This window comes from Pelodiscus sinensis, chromosome 4, assembly GCF_052426305.1.
Source record: "Pelodiscus sinensis isolate ZL-2025 chromosome 4, ASM5242630v1, whole genome shotgun sequence".
In the NCBI taxonomy this organism is placed as follows: domain Eukaryota; kingdom Metazoa; phylum Chordata; order Testudines; family Trionychidae; genus Pelodiscus; species Pelodiscus sinensis.
Window position 1 is genome coordinate 29,669,509 of NC_143055.1, and position 18,723 is coordinate 29,688,231.

Here is an 18,723-nt window from a genome sequence, read left to right on the forward strand (position 1 = left end):
AGAACACATTTTTTATTGTACAGCAGGAAGGGGGCTTAGGGAGGGGTTAGTGGAAGGATGTGAGGGAGGAATGAGGCACAAGTCCCAGTGGGGCACACCAGGGAGACTATTACTGCCTGCAGAAGCACCAGATTGCCCAGGGGCGGCTCCAGCTCCATGTTGCAGAGTGCTGTGGTGTCCTGAGTGAGGGCAATCAGAGCACACAGAGAAAAAAATGCTTTGCTGTCCCTCAGCGAGGTAGGCAAGCAAGCAGGGAAACCTTAGAACCGGCTGTCTGGGGGAAGGGGGGAGGTCCCTTTAAGCACAGGTCTCAGATAGCCTCAGGCAGCAGTTACACAAGGTAATTCCTGACCTGATGCCCTGCCAGAACCGGTTCTGGCCAGCCTTAAATGCGATTCAGCGTCCTATTAGTGTGGACGTGCTATTTCGAAATAGAAAAATGCTATTTCGAAATGCATTTTGTGTCTAGACGCATTCTTTCAAAATAAGTTATTTCTAAATAAGGGTATGTCTACACTACAAAGTTAGTTCGAACTTAATTCGAACTAACAGAGCGCTTAGTTCGAACTAGGTAATCCTCATTCCACGAGGATTAAGCTTAGTTCGAACTTACTAGTTCGAATTAAGGGCTGTGTAGACCCTTAATTCGAACTAGTGGGAGGCTAGCCCTCCCCAGGTTTCCCTGATGGCCACTCTGGCCAACACCAGGGAAACTCATCTGCCCCCCTCCCAGCCCCGGATCTCTTAAAGGGGCAAGGGCTGGCTACGGTGCCCGTGCCAGGTGCAAGCCTGCCAGCACCCAGCCAGCAGACCCTGCACCTGGCACGGATCGAGCCACCCACCCGATGCCCCCCAGCCCTCCCCCTCTTCCCGGGACCAGGCTGGCGGCTCCTGGGAGCTTGCCCGGGACCGCAAGAGGCAGGCACCCGGCTGGTCTAGTGCGGACATCGTGGGCCTTGTCCACGATCTCCGCACTAGGCACAGGAAAGTGGCCGGCTTGGGCAGGAGAGCTGCCAGCCTGGCCACCCAGGAGCAGGTGTGCATGAAAATCAAGGGGGTCCACTGAGACCCCCGACCCTGAGCCCTGAGCTTACAATGGCTGTCCTGGGTCAGACCAAAGGTCCATCTAGCCCAGTAGCCTGTCTGCCGACAGCGGCCAATCCTACGGACCCTGGAGGGGATGGACCGAAGACAGTGACCAAGCCATTTGTCTCGTGCCATCCCTCTCCAGCCTTCCACAAACCTCGGGCAGGGACACCACTCCTACCCCCTGGCTAATAGCACTCCATGGACCCAACCTCCATGACTTGATCTCACTTCCCTTTAAACTCTGTTCTAGTTCTAGCCTTCACAGCCTCCTGCAGCAAGGAGTTCCACAGGTTGACTCTTTGCTTTGTGAAGAACAACTTTCTGTTACTAGTTTGAAGCCTGCTACCCATTCCTTTCCTTTGGTGTCCTCTAGTCCTTCTTTATGGGAACTAATGAAGATCTTTTCTGTATGCACCCTCTCCACCCAACTCCTGCTTTTAGAGACCTCTATCCTGTCCCCCCTCCATCTCCTCTTGTCTAAGCTGAAAAGTCCCAGTCTCTTTAGCCTCCCTTCATATGGGACCTGTTCCCAACCCCTGATCATTTTAGTTTCCCTCCCCTCTCCCAGCCTCTCTCTTCCCCTCTCCCACCTCCTTTTCCCAGTCTCTCCCAGTTTTGTTCAATAAAGACAGATTCCATTTTTGAACACAATTGTCCTTTATTTTGTATATCAAGAAAAGGGGCTAGGGAAGGGTAAGTGGAAGGAGGTGAGGGAGGAATGGGGCACGAGCCCCCGATGGGGAGGACTGGGCTGGTTCTGTGGCCTTTTGGGGTGGAACCTCTCCTGCAGCCTCCCGATTGCCCCCTCTTCCCAGATGGCAGCCTGCGGCAAGTGCAGCCAGGCTGATGGCCGAGTGCTGTGATGTGCCCAGTGTGGGTACTCCGGGCACTCCAAGCCAGGACTGCTTTGCAAGCGGGGCACCCCTTAGAACTGTCTGTCCGGGGTGGGGGTCGGGACCCTTGAAGCGCAGCCCTTGGCTAGCCTGAGACAGCATCTCCACGCTCTAAGTCCTCCTCTGATGCCCTGCTAGCACTGCTTCCGGCCATCCTTAAGCCTGTTCAGGGTCCACTTAATGTGGACATGCTAGTTCGAATTAGCAAAACGCTAATTCGAACTAGTTTTTTAGTCTAGATCCGTTAGTTCGACTTAGCTTAGTTCGAATTAACTAATTCGAACGAAGTTAGTTCGAATTAACGTTGTAGTGTAGACGTACCCTAAGATATTTCAAAATAACGCTTTAGTGTAGACATACCTTGACACTCTGTGCTGCCCTGAGACAGGGGCTATTTCCTGACCTTGGCCAGTAGGCCATATTATCCTGAGACAAGGGCTGCTTACAGACTCTGGCCATTGGGCAATACTGTCCCATGAGCAGGACTGCTTATGGACTCTGTGTTACCCTGAGACAAGAGATATTTATGGACTACAGAGGTGACTGACGACCCTCAGCTGATAGGGTGACATCCTCACCTCAGAATATTCTCACTCCTGTGACGGGGTGTGTATAGGCTGCCTCAGTGGAGAAACCCCTAAGATGTGCAGGTTAATTTGGTCTAGCTGCAGCGCAAGTGGCAGCCTTTGATTTCCACCCTTTCCTTTCTATGATTTCAGAGCTGCCTTGAAGAATCTATAAGCTAATTTTGACACAAAACCCAAAGATTGAGTTTAACACATTACGGTGGGGGAAGGGGGAAGAAGGTAATAAAAAGAGCACATTTACATAATTAGGCATTGCACAACTTTTTTACTGGCCCAAATCATGTGAAAGTTTTCTCTCATAGATAACTGATTTTATTTATTCTCCATCTGCCACTCAACCTACTATAACTGGTGAACTGTCACTTTGTTGGGAAGGTTTTGAAGTGGTGTGGGACACTCATCTTGCAGATTAGCTCAAGAAGGACATTCCAAGGAGTCTGTTTTCCATTTTTCAAATGTTCTTCTGCTTATTTACTGTAATGACAAGGGTGATATCACATTATAATTGTTTTATGAATTAAAATGGTAGCACCAGTCTTTAAAGATTCATAATAAGAAACAGCCTTTTAAGTGTGTTTATGGAAATATAATACAAATGATTAGGGGTTTAGAACATTAGAATTGCAGTGTATAATTGTAATGTTTCTGTGGCTATATAGGAGCCAGTAATCCCTTAATGGACTACAGCATGCATTTAATTATTTACAGGGAAAAATCATTGCTGATAAAGTCATTGACTGATAGACCCACTGTCTCAACATGCTGAATGTGCTATGAAAGAGCAACTCTCTTATCTCTGCAGACACGCTCAGTCCAGGTATTCCCACTTTTAATACAGCAGATATCCATACACTTCTGTCCCAAGGCCTGAGATGTGAGACAAACACTAAGTGCACAAATACTCCTGTACCATCATGAGGCTCTTCTTTATCCTGAGGCCGCTGTGTATTTTTCAAGAGGTGCACACAGTGCCTATAATTAAATGATCATAAGGAGATATATGCACACAGTGCATATAATTAAACCATCATACTGAAATTTGATCCTTTCTACTATACTTGTTACTGAGACACTGGGCCAATCCATGAGTCCCCTTAGCTCAGTATAGCAGATTTTCTGATGACTGAATCTGTGTTTTTAGCAGTTTTATGAAGTCAGCAGCTCCCTAGTTATGTTTGCACTGGATTTTGCATGTAAGACCTGATCCAAAGCCCATTAACCATGGGAAGCTTTCCATTAACTATAATGGATTTTGGATTAGGTCTTCATGTTCCTATTCAGTGAGATAGAAAAGGCCATGCTTAAATCCAACTCTGTTCAGCAGAGCAGTGAACCAGGGGTTTATGTATTTTGCTGAATAGAGATGCTTTCCTGAACTGGGACCTTGAAGCGGGGTTTAGGAGTCAAACATATACTGATTCAAACAAGGTCAAACTTTAATGTTCTAGGTACTTTTCACACTCATTTCAGTGCATTTTTCAGAACACGAAAGGTTTCAAAATCACTCTTTTTAAAAATATTCCTACACCATAGCCTCTGGCCACTTGGAGCAACTAGAGATGCAATCCAAGTAGAGACCTCTGGAAAGTCAAAGAAATGTCTGCAGTTTTGATTAGACTTTCTCTGCCCTGTGCTGACTGGTGTTTGCTCCAACATGCTTCCTCTAAGTCTCCTCACCTCAGCATTATTCTATACCTACCTCTCTCATCATCTTCCCTCTGACCTGCCCCCTTACTCCCTTCCTTTCCATTTCTCTTTCACTGACACCCTGCCAAACAAACCCACCCATTAAAATAACCTCGTCTCAGGCATTGAGTTTTGCTGCCATCCAGGATCACACTGCTTGTCACTCTGCCCTGTGTTTCTCTTGTCTATTTAAAGATTATAAACCCAATGAGGCTACTGGCTACAAGCACCTCTGCAACTCTCAGTATGAACAATGGGGCCCATTCTTGGTTGACTCATGGCCTGAAGGTAAAGGAGAAATGTCCATAGATTTCAATAGGCTGTGGAATAGGTCTCAACATTTTTTCAGGCTGCCATTATTTCATAAACTAATGTACTAATGTACACAGCTTCAGCCTATAGAAAAGCACAATACCAGGTAATTTGTAGCAATGAACTACATAAATGTATATGCAGAGGTCACACAGCTGAAGGTCAGAAAATGGCAAGGCTCTTATCAGACAAAAAAGTAAGAGCCAGAATTGCATTATTTTTCCTTTCGAGAAATAGGCTAAAGCTTACAATAACCTGTTTCCATAGAAAGAAGAACTAGAACTGTGGCTAATCTGTTGTTTCATTGTTTATGGGAAAGCAAAAATTAAACTGGTTTATTTGGATTAGAGAAATACGATGCCCATCACATTACCTTTTCACATATAAAGCTTAGGATCCCATCTCTCTTGTAATCAATAACAAATAGTTGATGCTCTAGTAATCAGATTTAAATTGACATACACATTTCTCCAGTCTACTGAGATTGTAGTATCTTAAAATCCTCTTAATATGACTGGCAACAATTGTACCAGGTTTGAGAGACACCCAGGGTTGATTTCAAAGCAGAATCAAGACCCAGTGAAGCTAGAAATCAAATAGAAATGTGGTTGCATAAGAAAACAGAGTGCTCAGCAGATAAAAACATTCCTTTGGAAGAGTGGTCTTTTATATGGCAATGCACTGCCTCCCCTTCTTTTAGTGTTTTCACATCATAGAACTCTTGCAAAATAATACACCATTGCCATAGGACTCTCCTCCAGACTTAGTCAGTTCATATAACTTGTTCAGAAGCAGGCCAAAGGGACTGAAGGATAACTTCGTTTATCTAGATTTTAGTGACCTGCCTGAAAGCACAAACTGGGCAAAAACAAAAGAATCATCAGAGAAGATTATAGTCACCATTACTGCTGGTTGTACAGGGAGTTATCGCGTAAGAAATGATACAGTGAAAATCCACATTCAGCATTAGCTAGCAGCATGTGGCTGAACACAGGAAATGGAAATAAAATGCCAGCTACAAATACACGATTTGGAATCTGCTTATTACAAGAAAGTTAAGAGGCATCAGAAAAACAGGGCCTCCCTGATTGTATGGTGAAGCTCCCAATTCTGGAAAAAAGAATTGAAAAAAGAAAACTAAAGAAAAAAAGAAACTAAAGAAATGCCACTGGCCCATCCTTGAAACCTATCTCAGTATTACCAAACCCAAATGTTCAAAAATAATGAGATTGGCTTTTTTTTTTTAAATCACATGATTAAAACACTTTTTTATTTGACTTCTTATTTCTGAGCCTTTAGGGTGCACTAGGGTCATATTTTCAAACCTTTCTCTACAACAGGAGGGTTACCAATATACTTTTTAAAATGAAAGCGAAGATTCTCTTAATCACTTGCCTCTAGAAGTTGGGGTGTTAACTACAATATCCATTATTACAAGAATCAGCAAAAAACACATTGTACAGGTACAACCTCCCTGGTCTGGCACCCTGGAGACCTGAGCGGTCCTGAACCACAGAGTTTGCTGTACCAGGGGAGGTCAAGGCTCCCCTCTTAGTTGTCGGCCCTGCTATCCACAGCCATGTCAGGGCTGTGCTCCTGCCTGGGGATGGGGATGTGCTCCCCACCATGGTGGGGGTGCCAGGTCCTGCTGTCTCTAGCCTGGCTGGGGATGTACTCTCCGCTGCGCCATCTGCAACCCCGGCCGGGGCTGTGCTCCTGGGTGCCACTGGCCCCACTGCATCCAGCCCAGGCAGGGCTGCCTGCTTTTCCGTGGCTGCACTGCCAAGTGTTGGCCCTGCTACCTGTGGCCCAGGTGGAGGTGCGCGCCCTGCCACCAGTCACAGTCGGAGCGTGCTCTTCACCGCACCAGCCCAGCCCATAAACATGGACAGCTGGGGCTTTCTGATCCAGCAATATATGAGGTCCTGATAGATCATGGATGTTGCCGGACCAGAGTGTCCCAGATTTTAGAGATTTAACCTATGCAATACAAACAATTTTAAAGCCCTCATGGCAGGACCCAGTACCATCTAGACCATCCCTGATAGATGTCTATGTAACCTGCTCTTAAATCAACTTTATTCAACTTGCTGTGTTTAGCTAATGATTCTGCTCACTGATGCTCAGTTACTGTAAATTCCAATAATTTCGTTTATCTCCTTTACACGTTTGTAGTCCTTAATCAATCAATTCAATTTAACACTGTTGCACTACTTTGGACCTTTAACTTCAATATTGCTTAATGGCATGAACTCTCAGTAAACTAGTGCCATGCTAGTAGATAGCTACTACAGAAAGCAGACATTCAGAAGTGTTGTGTCTGCCCAGGACATACTATATTCCTTTTTTTTTAAAATACGTCTGCAAGGGTATTGTGTTCCCCTTGAGAGTCTTGCATTCCCTGCAGGCTTTTTAATGGCGTTTGCAGTACTCTTCTGACATTCTCAGCAATTCCTGCTCTGTAACTAATTTTGTTACAATACCCCAGAATCGATTGTCCTGGTATCATGTGCATCAAATTGTTCAGTACTATTTAAAATGTTATAGGTTCCTGTTAACTTTGCAAATCTGAATTTTTGAACGTTCTGTTTGATAGAAAAAGTAAAATAAATAACTTTTAGTCTTTTTGGTAATTGTCAATGGAATCCTATCATACATAATTCAGCAGAATGTGAAGTGCTCAAGCAAGTCACAGGAGCACAAGATCAGAGGCATAGCTCAATATTGGTCTTGGTATAGTTGGGTGCTTTGGCTAAGGTAGTTGGGTACTATTCCTGCTATACTGTGCTTCTTTGTACTTGGTGCTAGCCACTGCTTTTGGCCACACAATGACACAAACACTTAAATGAGAGAAGATATCAACAAATTAAAAACTGAATGTTATATACCTTTAAATACAGCATTCCCTTTGTGCTAGAAAGAGTTGACAATGATATTAGGTGAAACACTGACTTCAAGAAATGATATCGATAAAGGGATTCAGATCAACTGCACCTATTTCTGTTACGTGATTAGTCAAGGTTGATATGTTTTTTGTCTGTAAGGAACTGTATAAGACCACATTTGTTAACACAGTTTATTGGCACATTTATTGGCAAAGCATACATAAAATACAGTTGTATTATATAACACACTGACTCACTGTGTTTTTACATGATGAAATGAACATATTAATATGGAAATGAAAAAAATTAGTTTCTTTTATAAAGTTTCACATAAATACACCAGAATAATAATAAAAAAAATTAACTGGTTTAAGGGCTCCAGGGCTTTACAAAAATATGATACAAGAAATATACTATGAAAAGAAATAACAACAAAGCCAACTCAGATACAATAATAAAAACACAAAAGTTTTAGATTTATTAAGCTGCCCACAAAATGAATGGATTACATGGCTTTAAAATATCTGGATCAACAGCAATTTTACAAAGCATAAACTCTCATAGGACAGGGCATCTTTCTCCACATAAAAATATTTTTCATGTCTTTGATGAAAAAAAAAGACATTTCTTGTTTCAGCACTTTTGAATAATGACAGAAGGACTACTGGCATCAGCTACAATATAAATAAAAAATGCTGGATCCTTTAAATGGTTAAACAATGAAAGAAGATTTAAAGAAAGAACTAAAGTTACTTTAAGTTACTTTTAAAAAGCTGATTTTTCTGAAACAAGAAATTTTAGGTGCAAGTTGAAAAGCAGAAAATATTTTACAATTTTTAAAAAGTTTTCCATAGTTATGTTAACGAGATCCTGAGCACTGATGACTTGTTAAAATATGGCCTTTGTTTGATGAGGAAAAAAGACCTCTCCAACAAAAAGTTTTGTTTGAAATTTGCCACGAGGTGCTATTTAATTTTCAATTATTTTAATTGAGGTCAGTGCCAGTATCGTGTCATGTATGAAAGCTTCCAAGAAAAGTACATGAAAGCTTATATATGATTTTTCTCTAATTAAAAAAATCAGATAGCTGTAGTTTAGAAATAGATATTGTATCTGGAACTTTTTTTAAAAGAATGTTGTGAAATAGTAATTATAATCCACTGACATATATAACAGTGGATAATGCTGCAGAATAACCTATTGGGAAGCTTGTGGTGTGGGATTTTCAGATTTGGTCTCCTGGTTAGCAGAAGGTTTGCTGTTCCAGGGGCTGTTATTTCCCAAGGCAGGTGAATTGTTGAAGTCTTCTTCATCATCCATACCATTTGCTGCATCATATTGCGTGTTCTCTAGTCTAGTGATAAGCCTTTCGTCTTCATCCCCAAATTCACCTCCCATCAGCGTTGGTTCTCCTACCACCATCACATCCTGTGAACAGCACCCAACATTTGTTATATGGAAACCTTGAGAGAGAGAAAACCAACTTAAAATAGCCATATTAGAGGATTTGAATCTGTTAATTTTGTGACATTCACACAATGGAACCTGATGCTCCTATATGGTTAGCGTCACAATGCAAACTTACATTTGATTTTTTATTTATAAAATAAAACACTGCAAAACCTTTATCTATTTGTATATTCAAGGCACTGGTTCTCAAACCACCAAAATTCATAATGCTAGAAGAATAAAATATACATTTAAAAATAATCAAACTAGAAAAGTGGAGACAATTAGAAAGTTTTAAATGGTTGGTTTAACCTTCTATTTGGTATTTTTATCCTCTATACAATTATTTTCCTTTACAGGACATCAATTATTTTGTTTACAAAGACTGCCCAGGATGCAAATGAGTTGCAATTTTGTAATATTCATGCATTAAATCTAGTACATGACACAGTACTTCTCACACTCAGGCTGTTGAAATAAAGAACACAGTGTAAAGATGGTAACTCTCTTATCCCTAGCCAGCCAAGCCCTTTTGCTCATCCAATATACTTGACATTCTGCTACTTAATTATGGTAATTAATTTAGGTAAAGTTTTCGATAAAAACAATGTTCACGCTGATTTGACAATTTGCATAGTTAATTAAGTCATTAGCAAAAACCTGCTGATTGCCAACAAGCCCTGAATTTACCATCTGTTATTTCATGGTGCCTGTCACCTATCTTCGCGTAAGCAACCCTGCCGCCAATCTGTGCAGTAAGAGGCCCAATCTGTCCAGCTGGTACCATCCAAGGAAGATGAAGAGTGCTAATTATAATTATACTGATGAAACTAGTAGTCATCAAAAATTGAAGAATTCAAGAAGGAAAGAATCCATCTAATCACTGCTTTAAGTACAAATTGTCCTTCCATGAAAACAAGTAAAACACCTACTGTACTACAGTGCATCACAGATTTGTTGCTGGATGCTAACCAGAATAGAGTGGAAAGGTGCAAAATCAGACTGAAAAAAGTTCTCTTTTGTTTTCTCTCTTTTAAGGAAAATCAGGTTGCTCTGCAAACTACTACACTGGGGAAGGAAATACATGGGATGCATCTTCTGATGGAGTGGGACAGGTGGACCTTCAGATAACATAGAATCATAGAATCATAGGACTGGAAGGGACCTCGAGAGGTCATTGAGTCCAGCCCCCTGCCCTCAAGGCAGGACCAAGCTCCGTCTACACATCCCTGACAGATGTCTATCTAACCTGTTCTTAAATATCTCCAGAGAGGGAGATTCCACCACCTCCCTTGGCAATTTATTCCAATATTGACCACCCTGACAGGAATTTTTTCCTAATGTCCAATCTAAACCTCCCTTGCTGCACTTTAAGCCCATTACTCCTTGTCCTGTCCTCAGAAACCAAGAGGAACAAATTTTCTCCTTCCTCCTTGTGACACCCTTTTAGATATTTGAAAACCGCTATCATGTCCCGCTTATCATAACTGGTAAAAGTGCAACAATTCCAGATGCCCAGATTTGTACCTGCTGATTTAATCAGCACTTCAAATAATCCTGCTGAACACATAGATTCATATATAAAAGCAGTGGTGGGCAAATACCGGCCCATGTGTCTGAATCGGTTACTCAGTGTGAGTCTCAGTGGGCTGCCTCTGCTGTATTTACTACACCACTGCAGGTATGGGTGACTGCAGTTACCACTGGCCAGATATCACCGCTCCCAGCCAATGCAAGCTGTGGGAAGCAGTGTCCTGGTCTGGGCCATCGGGAGCTGCAATTGCCCAAACCTGTGGAGATGCAAATAAATGTAGTGGTGGAAGCCTGATGGAGCTATCCCAGGTGAACCACCAGCACTTTTTTGCCCATCCCTGTATAATGTACCTTGTTCATTAATATAAAGCATCTGTGAAATGCAAACAGAAGACTATTGCTTACATATAATAAGATTTTTATCATATATATATTTCACTCTCCATGAAATAGAACAAGCTTCGCCTACAAATATTTATACTGCTTCATCACATTCCTGAACAAAAGCTGCCAAGTTATGGATGAACGTGTATATTGTAATTTCAAACTGTAGTCTGTGAGGAATTGTGGAAAAGAGGAAATGTATCACCTAGTTTCTTCTTTACACTGTCTTTATTGTGTTACTCTCAATATCAACAAAATATTTCTTAAATCAAACTTTTGGAACCTAAAAGTTGAATGCAACAGAGGTGTTTATAATCAAAACTTTGTTCTAATTTAGTCTTTTGCCTTTAAAGCAAAGAATATAGGTATTTTGCAGCGCTGAACCAGGACTGACCCCATTATGGAAGGAAAGCAGTATGAGGACAGCCAATGAGATTTGGGCCTGCAATGTGATATGGTAGCCAAGGAAGACCAGCATGACACTGAGCTGGCAATTGAATTACAGACTAAAGCAGTGCTCATTCATTTGTATAAAACACTGATGAGACTGGACCCTTGACTTCTGCATCCAATTTTGGGCACTTCAATGCTGGAAAGATGGCAGCAACTTGGAAGAAGTTCAGAGAAGTGCATCAAAATTACTAAGACTAGGGCTCAATTTAAGAGGAAAATTAAAAAAACAAAAATCTGTACACAGTTTACCAAATTACTGCTACAGAGGCATATGCTAAATGGGTAGAAGGATTAAATGTGTAGGGGTTGTTTAAGGAGGTGTAACAAGGACTACTAAGATGAAACTCAGTAAAGGACAACGTCACTCACATTGGAAGGACACTTTTCCTGATACTCAGACTAGCAAACTATGGAATTACACTTGAAAGGAATCAGTAATAGCCCCATCACTCAAGTCACCTCAATATGATATTGGAAACATTCATGCACTGGCAGGAAATAAACTAAGTGACCTACTAAGTATGTCACACCTCCAGTTTCCATGATCTTTTGCAGATCAGTTATTATTCTTTCCGTATAACAACACCCACAAGAGAGAAGAAGCTTGTCTTATCTTTCTCCTCACCATATCAGTATATAATTTTTGACTAAACTACAGTTTTATTGAGTATAGTGGCAATTTTCCTGATCATATTTAAAAGATACCGCGGCATTAGCTAGAGAGTGCATACTCTTCAGATTCTTGCTCTTCTTCTATCAAGCAATAAATAATTTCTGAGGTAGCACCCATGCTAGCTCCTCCCCATGGTGGGGTCTGCTCCTCAGATGGAATGCTGACGATCCCCAGCAATTTAACCCCATTTAACCTCCACTCACTAGTTCCACCAACCTCTGAGGAGGACTGGAAGTGACTCCTTTTAGAGCCCCTCAATGCTTCTCCTTAAATTGGCCAGTGGGGGTCACTGTTCTTGAATGACACAAGGCTCCATCCCTCCCAGGGTTGAGGCTGCAGCTCTGGAGTACTCCTAGCTCCTGCTCATGGAGTGAGAAGCAGAATCCAAGAATTAAACCCTAGTCTATTGCATGGCAGCACATACTGCTCTGGGCTAGTTACAGTAGCACATATTTGAGTAGCTTATTTAAATAAAGATTTAGGCTATAGTCACTCTTACTAATTTACTCTGTGATTAGAAACAACATGTTTAGTCAAGGAATGTGTAGTGATGGCAAAGTATCTTTGCAATGAAGCTTTATAAATAAAGCAGTGGATGTTTTACATATGTGATAAAATTAATCATTTAATAATATAATCATAACAGCAGCTTACATGTATTTAGTGCCTTTCATACCAAAAAATTCCTAATTGAACCCAAATTTACATTTTTATATTATGAATATATAATATATGAAAATGAACAGTACAATAAGACTATGTTACTGCTTGTGAAATTTGATTCACTTAATTTAAGTTGTCCTCACATTTTCAATTTGCCATAATTTCTGTATTGCTAAGTTTTCACAAGAAAGCAGCTCCTGGTTTTGACAATTTGACACTAGTTGTGATGACTTTTGGTACTCAGGAGTATCTTTGGATACTGGGGTGAAGATGCAGCTCTCTTTCCTTTTCCTTTGTGAATGGAGTTGGAGGTGACTATTTTGAGGGGTTTGAATTCTTGGTTTCCCAGTACATCCACCATTAACAATTCCCTACCTCAGTGCATCCCACCCCAGTATTTGTGACTATGCTCAATGAAGGATAGGCACATCAAGCTTGATATTTCAGCTAGCATGATGGGCAGTGAGAAAGTTGTCATTTAAATTAGATTTTGGGCTTATCGCTCCCTTGAGATGATTGAGGAGTTTAAATTTCTCAGTTTTGGTTGCTCTTTAGGTTGACTATCTGTTCTTGTTTGTTTAGCCATTATGGCTGAGAGAAAATCCTCAGCTGACTTACACATCCCCATTCCTTTAAAATTAATGGAATTGTTGAGTCTTCAATAAGTCTTTAGGGCTATGTCTACACTGGAAAATTATTTTGAAATAAGTTATTTTGAAATAATAACTCCCAAAATAACTATTTTGATATAAATGTTATTCCTCGTCACAAGCAGGAGTTATTATTTTAAAACAACGGGCGAGTTGTGTGGACACTTGACTTGTTATTTTGAAATAAGGGGAGTTATTTCAAAATCACTCCCTGGTGAAGACATGCCCTGGGTGTCCTACATGGTTCTGCTAGCACAACACTATTCTGTCTGGTGTCACAGAGGTGTTGTCCTGGCACATGCAGGAAGTTCTCATTTAGAACTAAAATGGTTATTGGATGTGTTGCAGTGGCTTTGGCAAGCAATCCTGGAACTTAACCCTATGAAGGGCAAGTTCTTCTAGAAGGGAATAGTCTGTATAGGTCATCTCTGCCAACGTAGGAAAGTGATTGAAATGCTAGGGCCTGGAATCTTGGCAATCTGCCGGCTACAGGAATACCATTGTGCAAGAAGTTCATCACTGTCCATTGTATAAGCGGCGAGGAGCAGTGTGGCACCTTATAGACTAACCGAAGTATTGGAGCATAAGCTTTCATGGGCAAAGACCCACTTCGTCAGATGCATCTGATGTGGTCTTTGCCCATGAAAGCTTATGCTCCAACATTTCGGTTAGTCTATAAGGTGCCACAGGACTCCTCGCCGCTTTTGCAGATTCAGACTAACACGCCTACCCCTCGGATACTGTTCATTGTATAGTTTGACATAGAAGGGATCAGTAGTCTGGTGGAGATTTCAGTGCAGTCAGGCTTTCCAGAAGCTGAAGGAGAATCTGATCAGAAAGCCATTCAGAGTGTATCTAGACTGAGTTGTTCTTTTACAACAGGCAAAGCTGCCAGTGAGAGATAAGAGCTGTGCTCTCCCAAGAGGAAATTAGTGAGAATCGACAGTGGTCTTCTATAGCCAGATTGTCAGAAAACTGGAATGAAACTACTATGATCTTCCCACAGGGAATTACTGGCAGAGTTATTTCTTTCTTAATGTAGGCATCACTGTATAAAGGGTTCATAATTTCTACAAACTCTGTCAAACTTCAGGCAACCCAAAGAACAGAAACCTTATAGGCTGGATAAACTGAAGTACTTTAAGTGGGTTGTGCCCACGAAAGCTCGTGATACCATCTATATGTTTTGTTAGTCTTTAAGGTTCTACTAGACTGTTTGTTGTTAAGTTTTTCAACTCTAGGGTACAGCATCAACCAGTGCCCCAGCATGGAAATACAGCCCCCTTGTCTCTCTCTGCCTGTGCTTGAAGATGATTGTCAATATTGTCACTGCCGGAAGAATTGATCAGAATGGAAGCAAGTGGAGGAGACAGGATCTGCAGGGAGAAGGACACTTAGGCCAATAGTCTTTCAAGTAGTGTATTGACAACATTTTTGTTAACCCGATGACTTTGGACAGAGTCCTGGCAGGGTTTATGCAGGAAGTGTCAGACCCAGTGTGATTTTAAGACAGAAACTGGGACAGAAGCACAGCATTCACTAGAACCTGGGGAATTGACTGCATCCTCCAGGAGAGAGGTTTTTGCTGGGTGGAGCTGTGTTCCTGGAGAAAAAGAAAAACCTCATATTAACCCATATTTGTCTGCATATGAGTTCACCATTAGGGTCCTTCAGAGAAATGATGTGGAGGAAAAAGGGACAGGCGCTGTTGCTGCTTAGTGGAGTCACTTGGAGACAGAAGGTGAATTCATCTAATTTCTGTCAGCTAATGACAACAGGAAAAAAGAAGTCCCTCACCTTCAACATCTGAAGAATTGTTTAACTCCTAGCTGTTTATTTCCAAAGAGGAGAGAAAAAGACAGGACTAGCCACAGAGAAAGCCTTGACAAACAGGGACTTCAGTTTACTGTCAAACTGTAGCCTGAAATTACATCATGTATGAAGTGAGGGCATTGTATTGAGAATGAATGCATATAAGGGTAAAGGAAAAGTAGGGTTTTTCACTTTCCCACTGCACGTAAGTGAAGGCAAATGTAATACATTTCACCTTTGCTATTGACCAGTTTGCTCGTGAATGAGATTGAAAAGGAAAAACTAAAAGTGAGATTGTTGCAACCTATAGAGAATACAGGCTCTTCTGTAATGAAGATCCTTGCCTGTATTATTTTAAAGAAACATGGTCTCATCTCATTCATTCACACACCCTAGACACTTCAGTTATATTTAGGTGAATGTATTTAATTTAAAGAAAAAGATTTGAATAGGTTTAACCAGAATGTCCTACATCTGAAAATATATTACATTCTGTCTTTGCTACGTAGTATTATTTTTTCTATAAAAGACAAAAAAAAATTGAAAATGTTCTCTATGAAATACCACGAAATACAGTAAAGACTGGAAGTCAACCTACACGACTTGGAAAAATCATATGGAGTCTACTGTATTATTGGATTTATTGGATTAGATGTACAACAATCATTACCATAAATGAGAGTTGCACTATAATAATTTTTTAATTAATGAGATATGCTTTGTGCCACCAGAATAGCAGATAAGCTGCTAGAGTTGTGGTGAAAATTTGTCCTTGGATGAAGTATCCTCATGAAAAGTTTGATTTGACTGGGAAAAAATATTAACTTAATATACTAAAGCCAAAAACTGTAGAAATCTAGTAGTTTGTTCAACCAGTTGTTGAATCAGACTATTTCACAAGTTATTAGTGTTATTTCTAGATATTCCACTCATCCTTTTTACCTAAAAAGTCAGGCTTTATGGGAGCCACCTTTTAGGTGGTTATAAATGTCATAATTTTTTTTAGGATCCACAAAAGACCCTTTCTTGTATGTTGATTAAAAAATACAATAAAATTCACTGCATGCTATTCTCAAGTCACTGTATTATAGTTCCCATATTGTCAAATTCATTTCACTAGCTTTAAAATGCATATGCTACCCTCTCTAGAGATGAGAGACAGTTAGTTCACTCATAGTCTGGGGCCTGATACTGATTAAGACAACAAACTTAACACTGGTATGAGGAAATACTATTTTGCATGCTGCATAATGGACTCCTGGAACTATTGCCACAAGATGCCACTGAGATCAAGATCTTACTATGGTTCAAAAAAGAATTAGCTGTTAACATGAACCACAAGATCATTAATAGTTACACATAACAGGATAAAAATTTGTAAGGAGCAGCAGTTCATCTGCTTCAGCATAAGCCAACTGCTAACTGACAGAGGTTATAAAGAAACAAGTTCTACTCTCGGGTCATTCCATGCTTGTCCAGCATGGGGTTTCTCGCAGTTTCCACAGAAGCATCTGACTCAGGTCACTCAGTGCTGGAGACAGGATAGTAGTCTAGAGAGATCACTGCTCTGGTTTGGTCTATGCTCCTGTTATGACTCAGGTTAATGTGTTCATTTGCTCTATGATGGACAGAGGGTTGAAAGAATCTATCAGATCTGCTACTACTGATAACCAAAAGCCCAACCCAATCCAACTGAAGGCAGTGAAAGACTCCCATTGAACTGAATGGGACTTGGACCACACCTCCCAAAATTATTCTTAAGCCCATCAACTGGTTGAAGATCATTCAGCTGCAGCACAGATTCCTCACTGTTCACCTCTATTGTCCCTGTATCTACATTACATTGTTTAAGGCCTCTTCAAGTGTGTGATAAATTTGGCTCAAGAATACAATAAGATTTTAGGCACAGCTTAAAGTTTTGTAAGTGATTCAGGCCTAAATGGAAAATGAGACTTACAGGTACCTGACTTGACAGACTCAGGTTTGCAGCTGCTGTTTTTTTCTTGCTATTGGTACTATTTGCATTGTTTCCAGCACTGCTGTTTGAAGTGCTGCTAGTTGAATTTTTCCTTTTTCTCCGTTTGGTTGTTGGTTGTCTTGTGGGTTCTGCTAAAATAAAAATGGAAAAGGCAAAGCACATTACAGGCATTTTAAAGCTCACAGAAGAATTAACTACAAAGAGACATGCTAAAAATGTATTTCTTTTCATCTGTCTTACATCATTGTCCATCAATGCATCTCAAAGTGCTTTACAAAGAAACACTTTAGTTAGAGAACACTGAGGCACCAACAGGTGAAGTGACATGCTAAAGGTTAGATAGCAGGCCAGGCATAGAGCTCAGAACCAAACTCAACTGTCCTTTTTCTAAGCCCATTGCACTATCCTTTGGACTATCTGCCTATGTCAAACATGTTTAACAGATAAGGGCAGCTTTCTACAATCCTGTCAGCATTCAAATGAAAGTCTGCATCATTTTCTACTGCTCCAGTCATGGACGTCACCTTTGGTGGACCCATACTGTAGAATATACAACCTGTGCTAAATTATGGCCCTCTACTAGTTTACCAAATATGTACCAAGTCACAATTATTACATTCAGTTGATTTATGACCTTTGATCACAAAATCCCAAAGGTGATAATGGTACAGCTCATCTAAATTGTGATAAGTGCATCTACAACTTTCAATGTTTTTAAAATAAAGGTTATTTTTGTGTTTGTGATCAAGGAAGTTAATTTCAGGCCTGAAGATAAATTGTATTAGAATAGAAGACTATTAATTGTAACTTGAAACTGTAGTTCCAGAGTTACAGCGGGAAGCTATAATATGTAAACCAGGAGTGGGGAGCTGCATGTGATTCATCAGGGTTAGCTGCAGGTGGACCGCCGTTACACCGTTTGTTTACTTGATCGCCCATAGGCACAGCCACTTGCTGTTCCCAGGGGCCATGATCTGCTGCAGCCACTGGAAGCTATGAGCGGCCATGCCTGTGGACCCTCAGGTAACAAACCATTTGGCAGCCTTGATGAACCGCATGAGGTTTGTGGGCTGGAGGTTTCCCACCCTTGATATGAGTGAGCTATGAATTCTAATTGGAGCCAGTGGGCATTTTACATACTATGTATGACTTATGCTGAATTCTATCTTACACATTGTAAAACTATTTGAATGTGTGTAGATCTAAAACTTATTCCATGTTATGTACCAGCAGATTCAGATTACTTGTATTAAAATAATATCTAAGGTTATGTTTAGAATAATGCTTAAATTTCCTTTCCTAATGGATTATCCACAATGTTTTTCAGTATTTCTATATTAATATCAATAACAAGTGCAATAAAAATATAGAGAAAAAATTACCTGGTGGTGCCACCATTCTCTGCCATTTTTGAAATAAGCAGGTCTTCAGGCAGTCCCGAGGACTTAGATTGTAGGTTTTATGTCTTGACATCAGTTCTTGCATTGGCTCCAATATTACACACAACTGAAAGAAACAAAACAGAATAAATTAAGCTAAATTATTTTTAGATTAAAGGTATTCACAGAGTCTGAAACTAATCATTACTTTTCTGGTTTCTAGTTTTGACTTTTTCTGCTCAGCTAACGAAGAGTGTCCAATGCAGCACAGTTTGATCTGCATTAAGACCAGTATAG

General features: G+C 40.6%; 1 protein-coding gene across 8 annotated transcripts in view; it reads right to left on the minus strand.

Moving 5' to 3' along the window:
• Nucleotides 1-7,629: 7,629 nt before the first annotated feature.
• The window catches only part of LDB2 (LIM domain binding 2), a 277,075-nt gene continuing 265,981 nt past the window's right edge, over nt 7,630-18,723 (minus strand). Inside the window, exons 6-9 of one of the 8 annotated variants that reach the window (XM_025178423.3) lie at nt 18,430-18,553; nt 17,027-17,175; nt 12,161-12,303; nt 8,746-8,880 (exon numbers count right to left, since the gene is read on the minus strand). In XM_025178423.3, coding sequence (XP_025034208.1) covers nt 12,199-12,303; nt 17,027-17,175; nt 18,430-18,553 — 378 coding nt within the window. In that variant the 3' untranslated portion in view covers nt 8,746-8,880; nt 12,161-12,198. Of the gene's footprint in view, nt 8,916-12,160; nt 12,304-17,026; nt 17,179-18,429; nt 18,554-18,723 lie in introns of all 8 variants that reach the window. The other 7 variants (XM_025178424.3, XM_025178422.3, XM_075930684.2 and 4 more) reach the window with 7 other exon arrangements.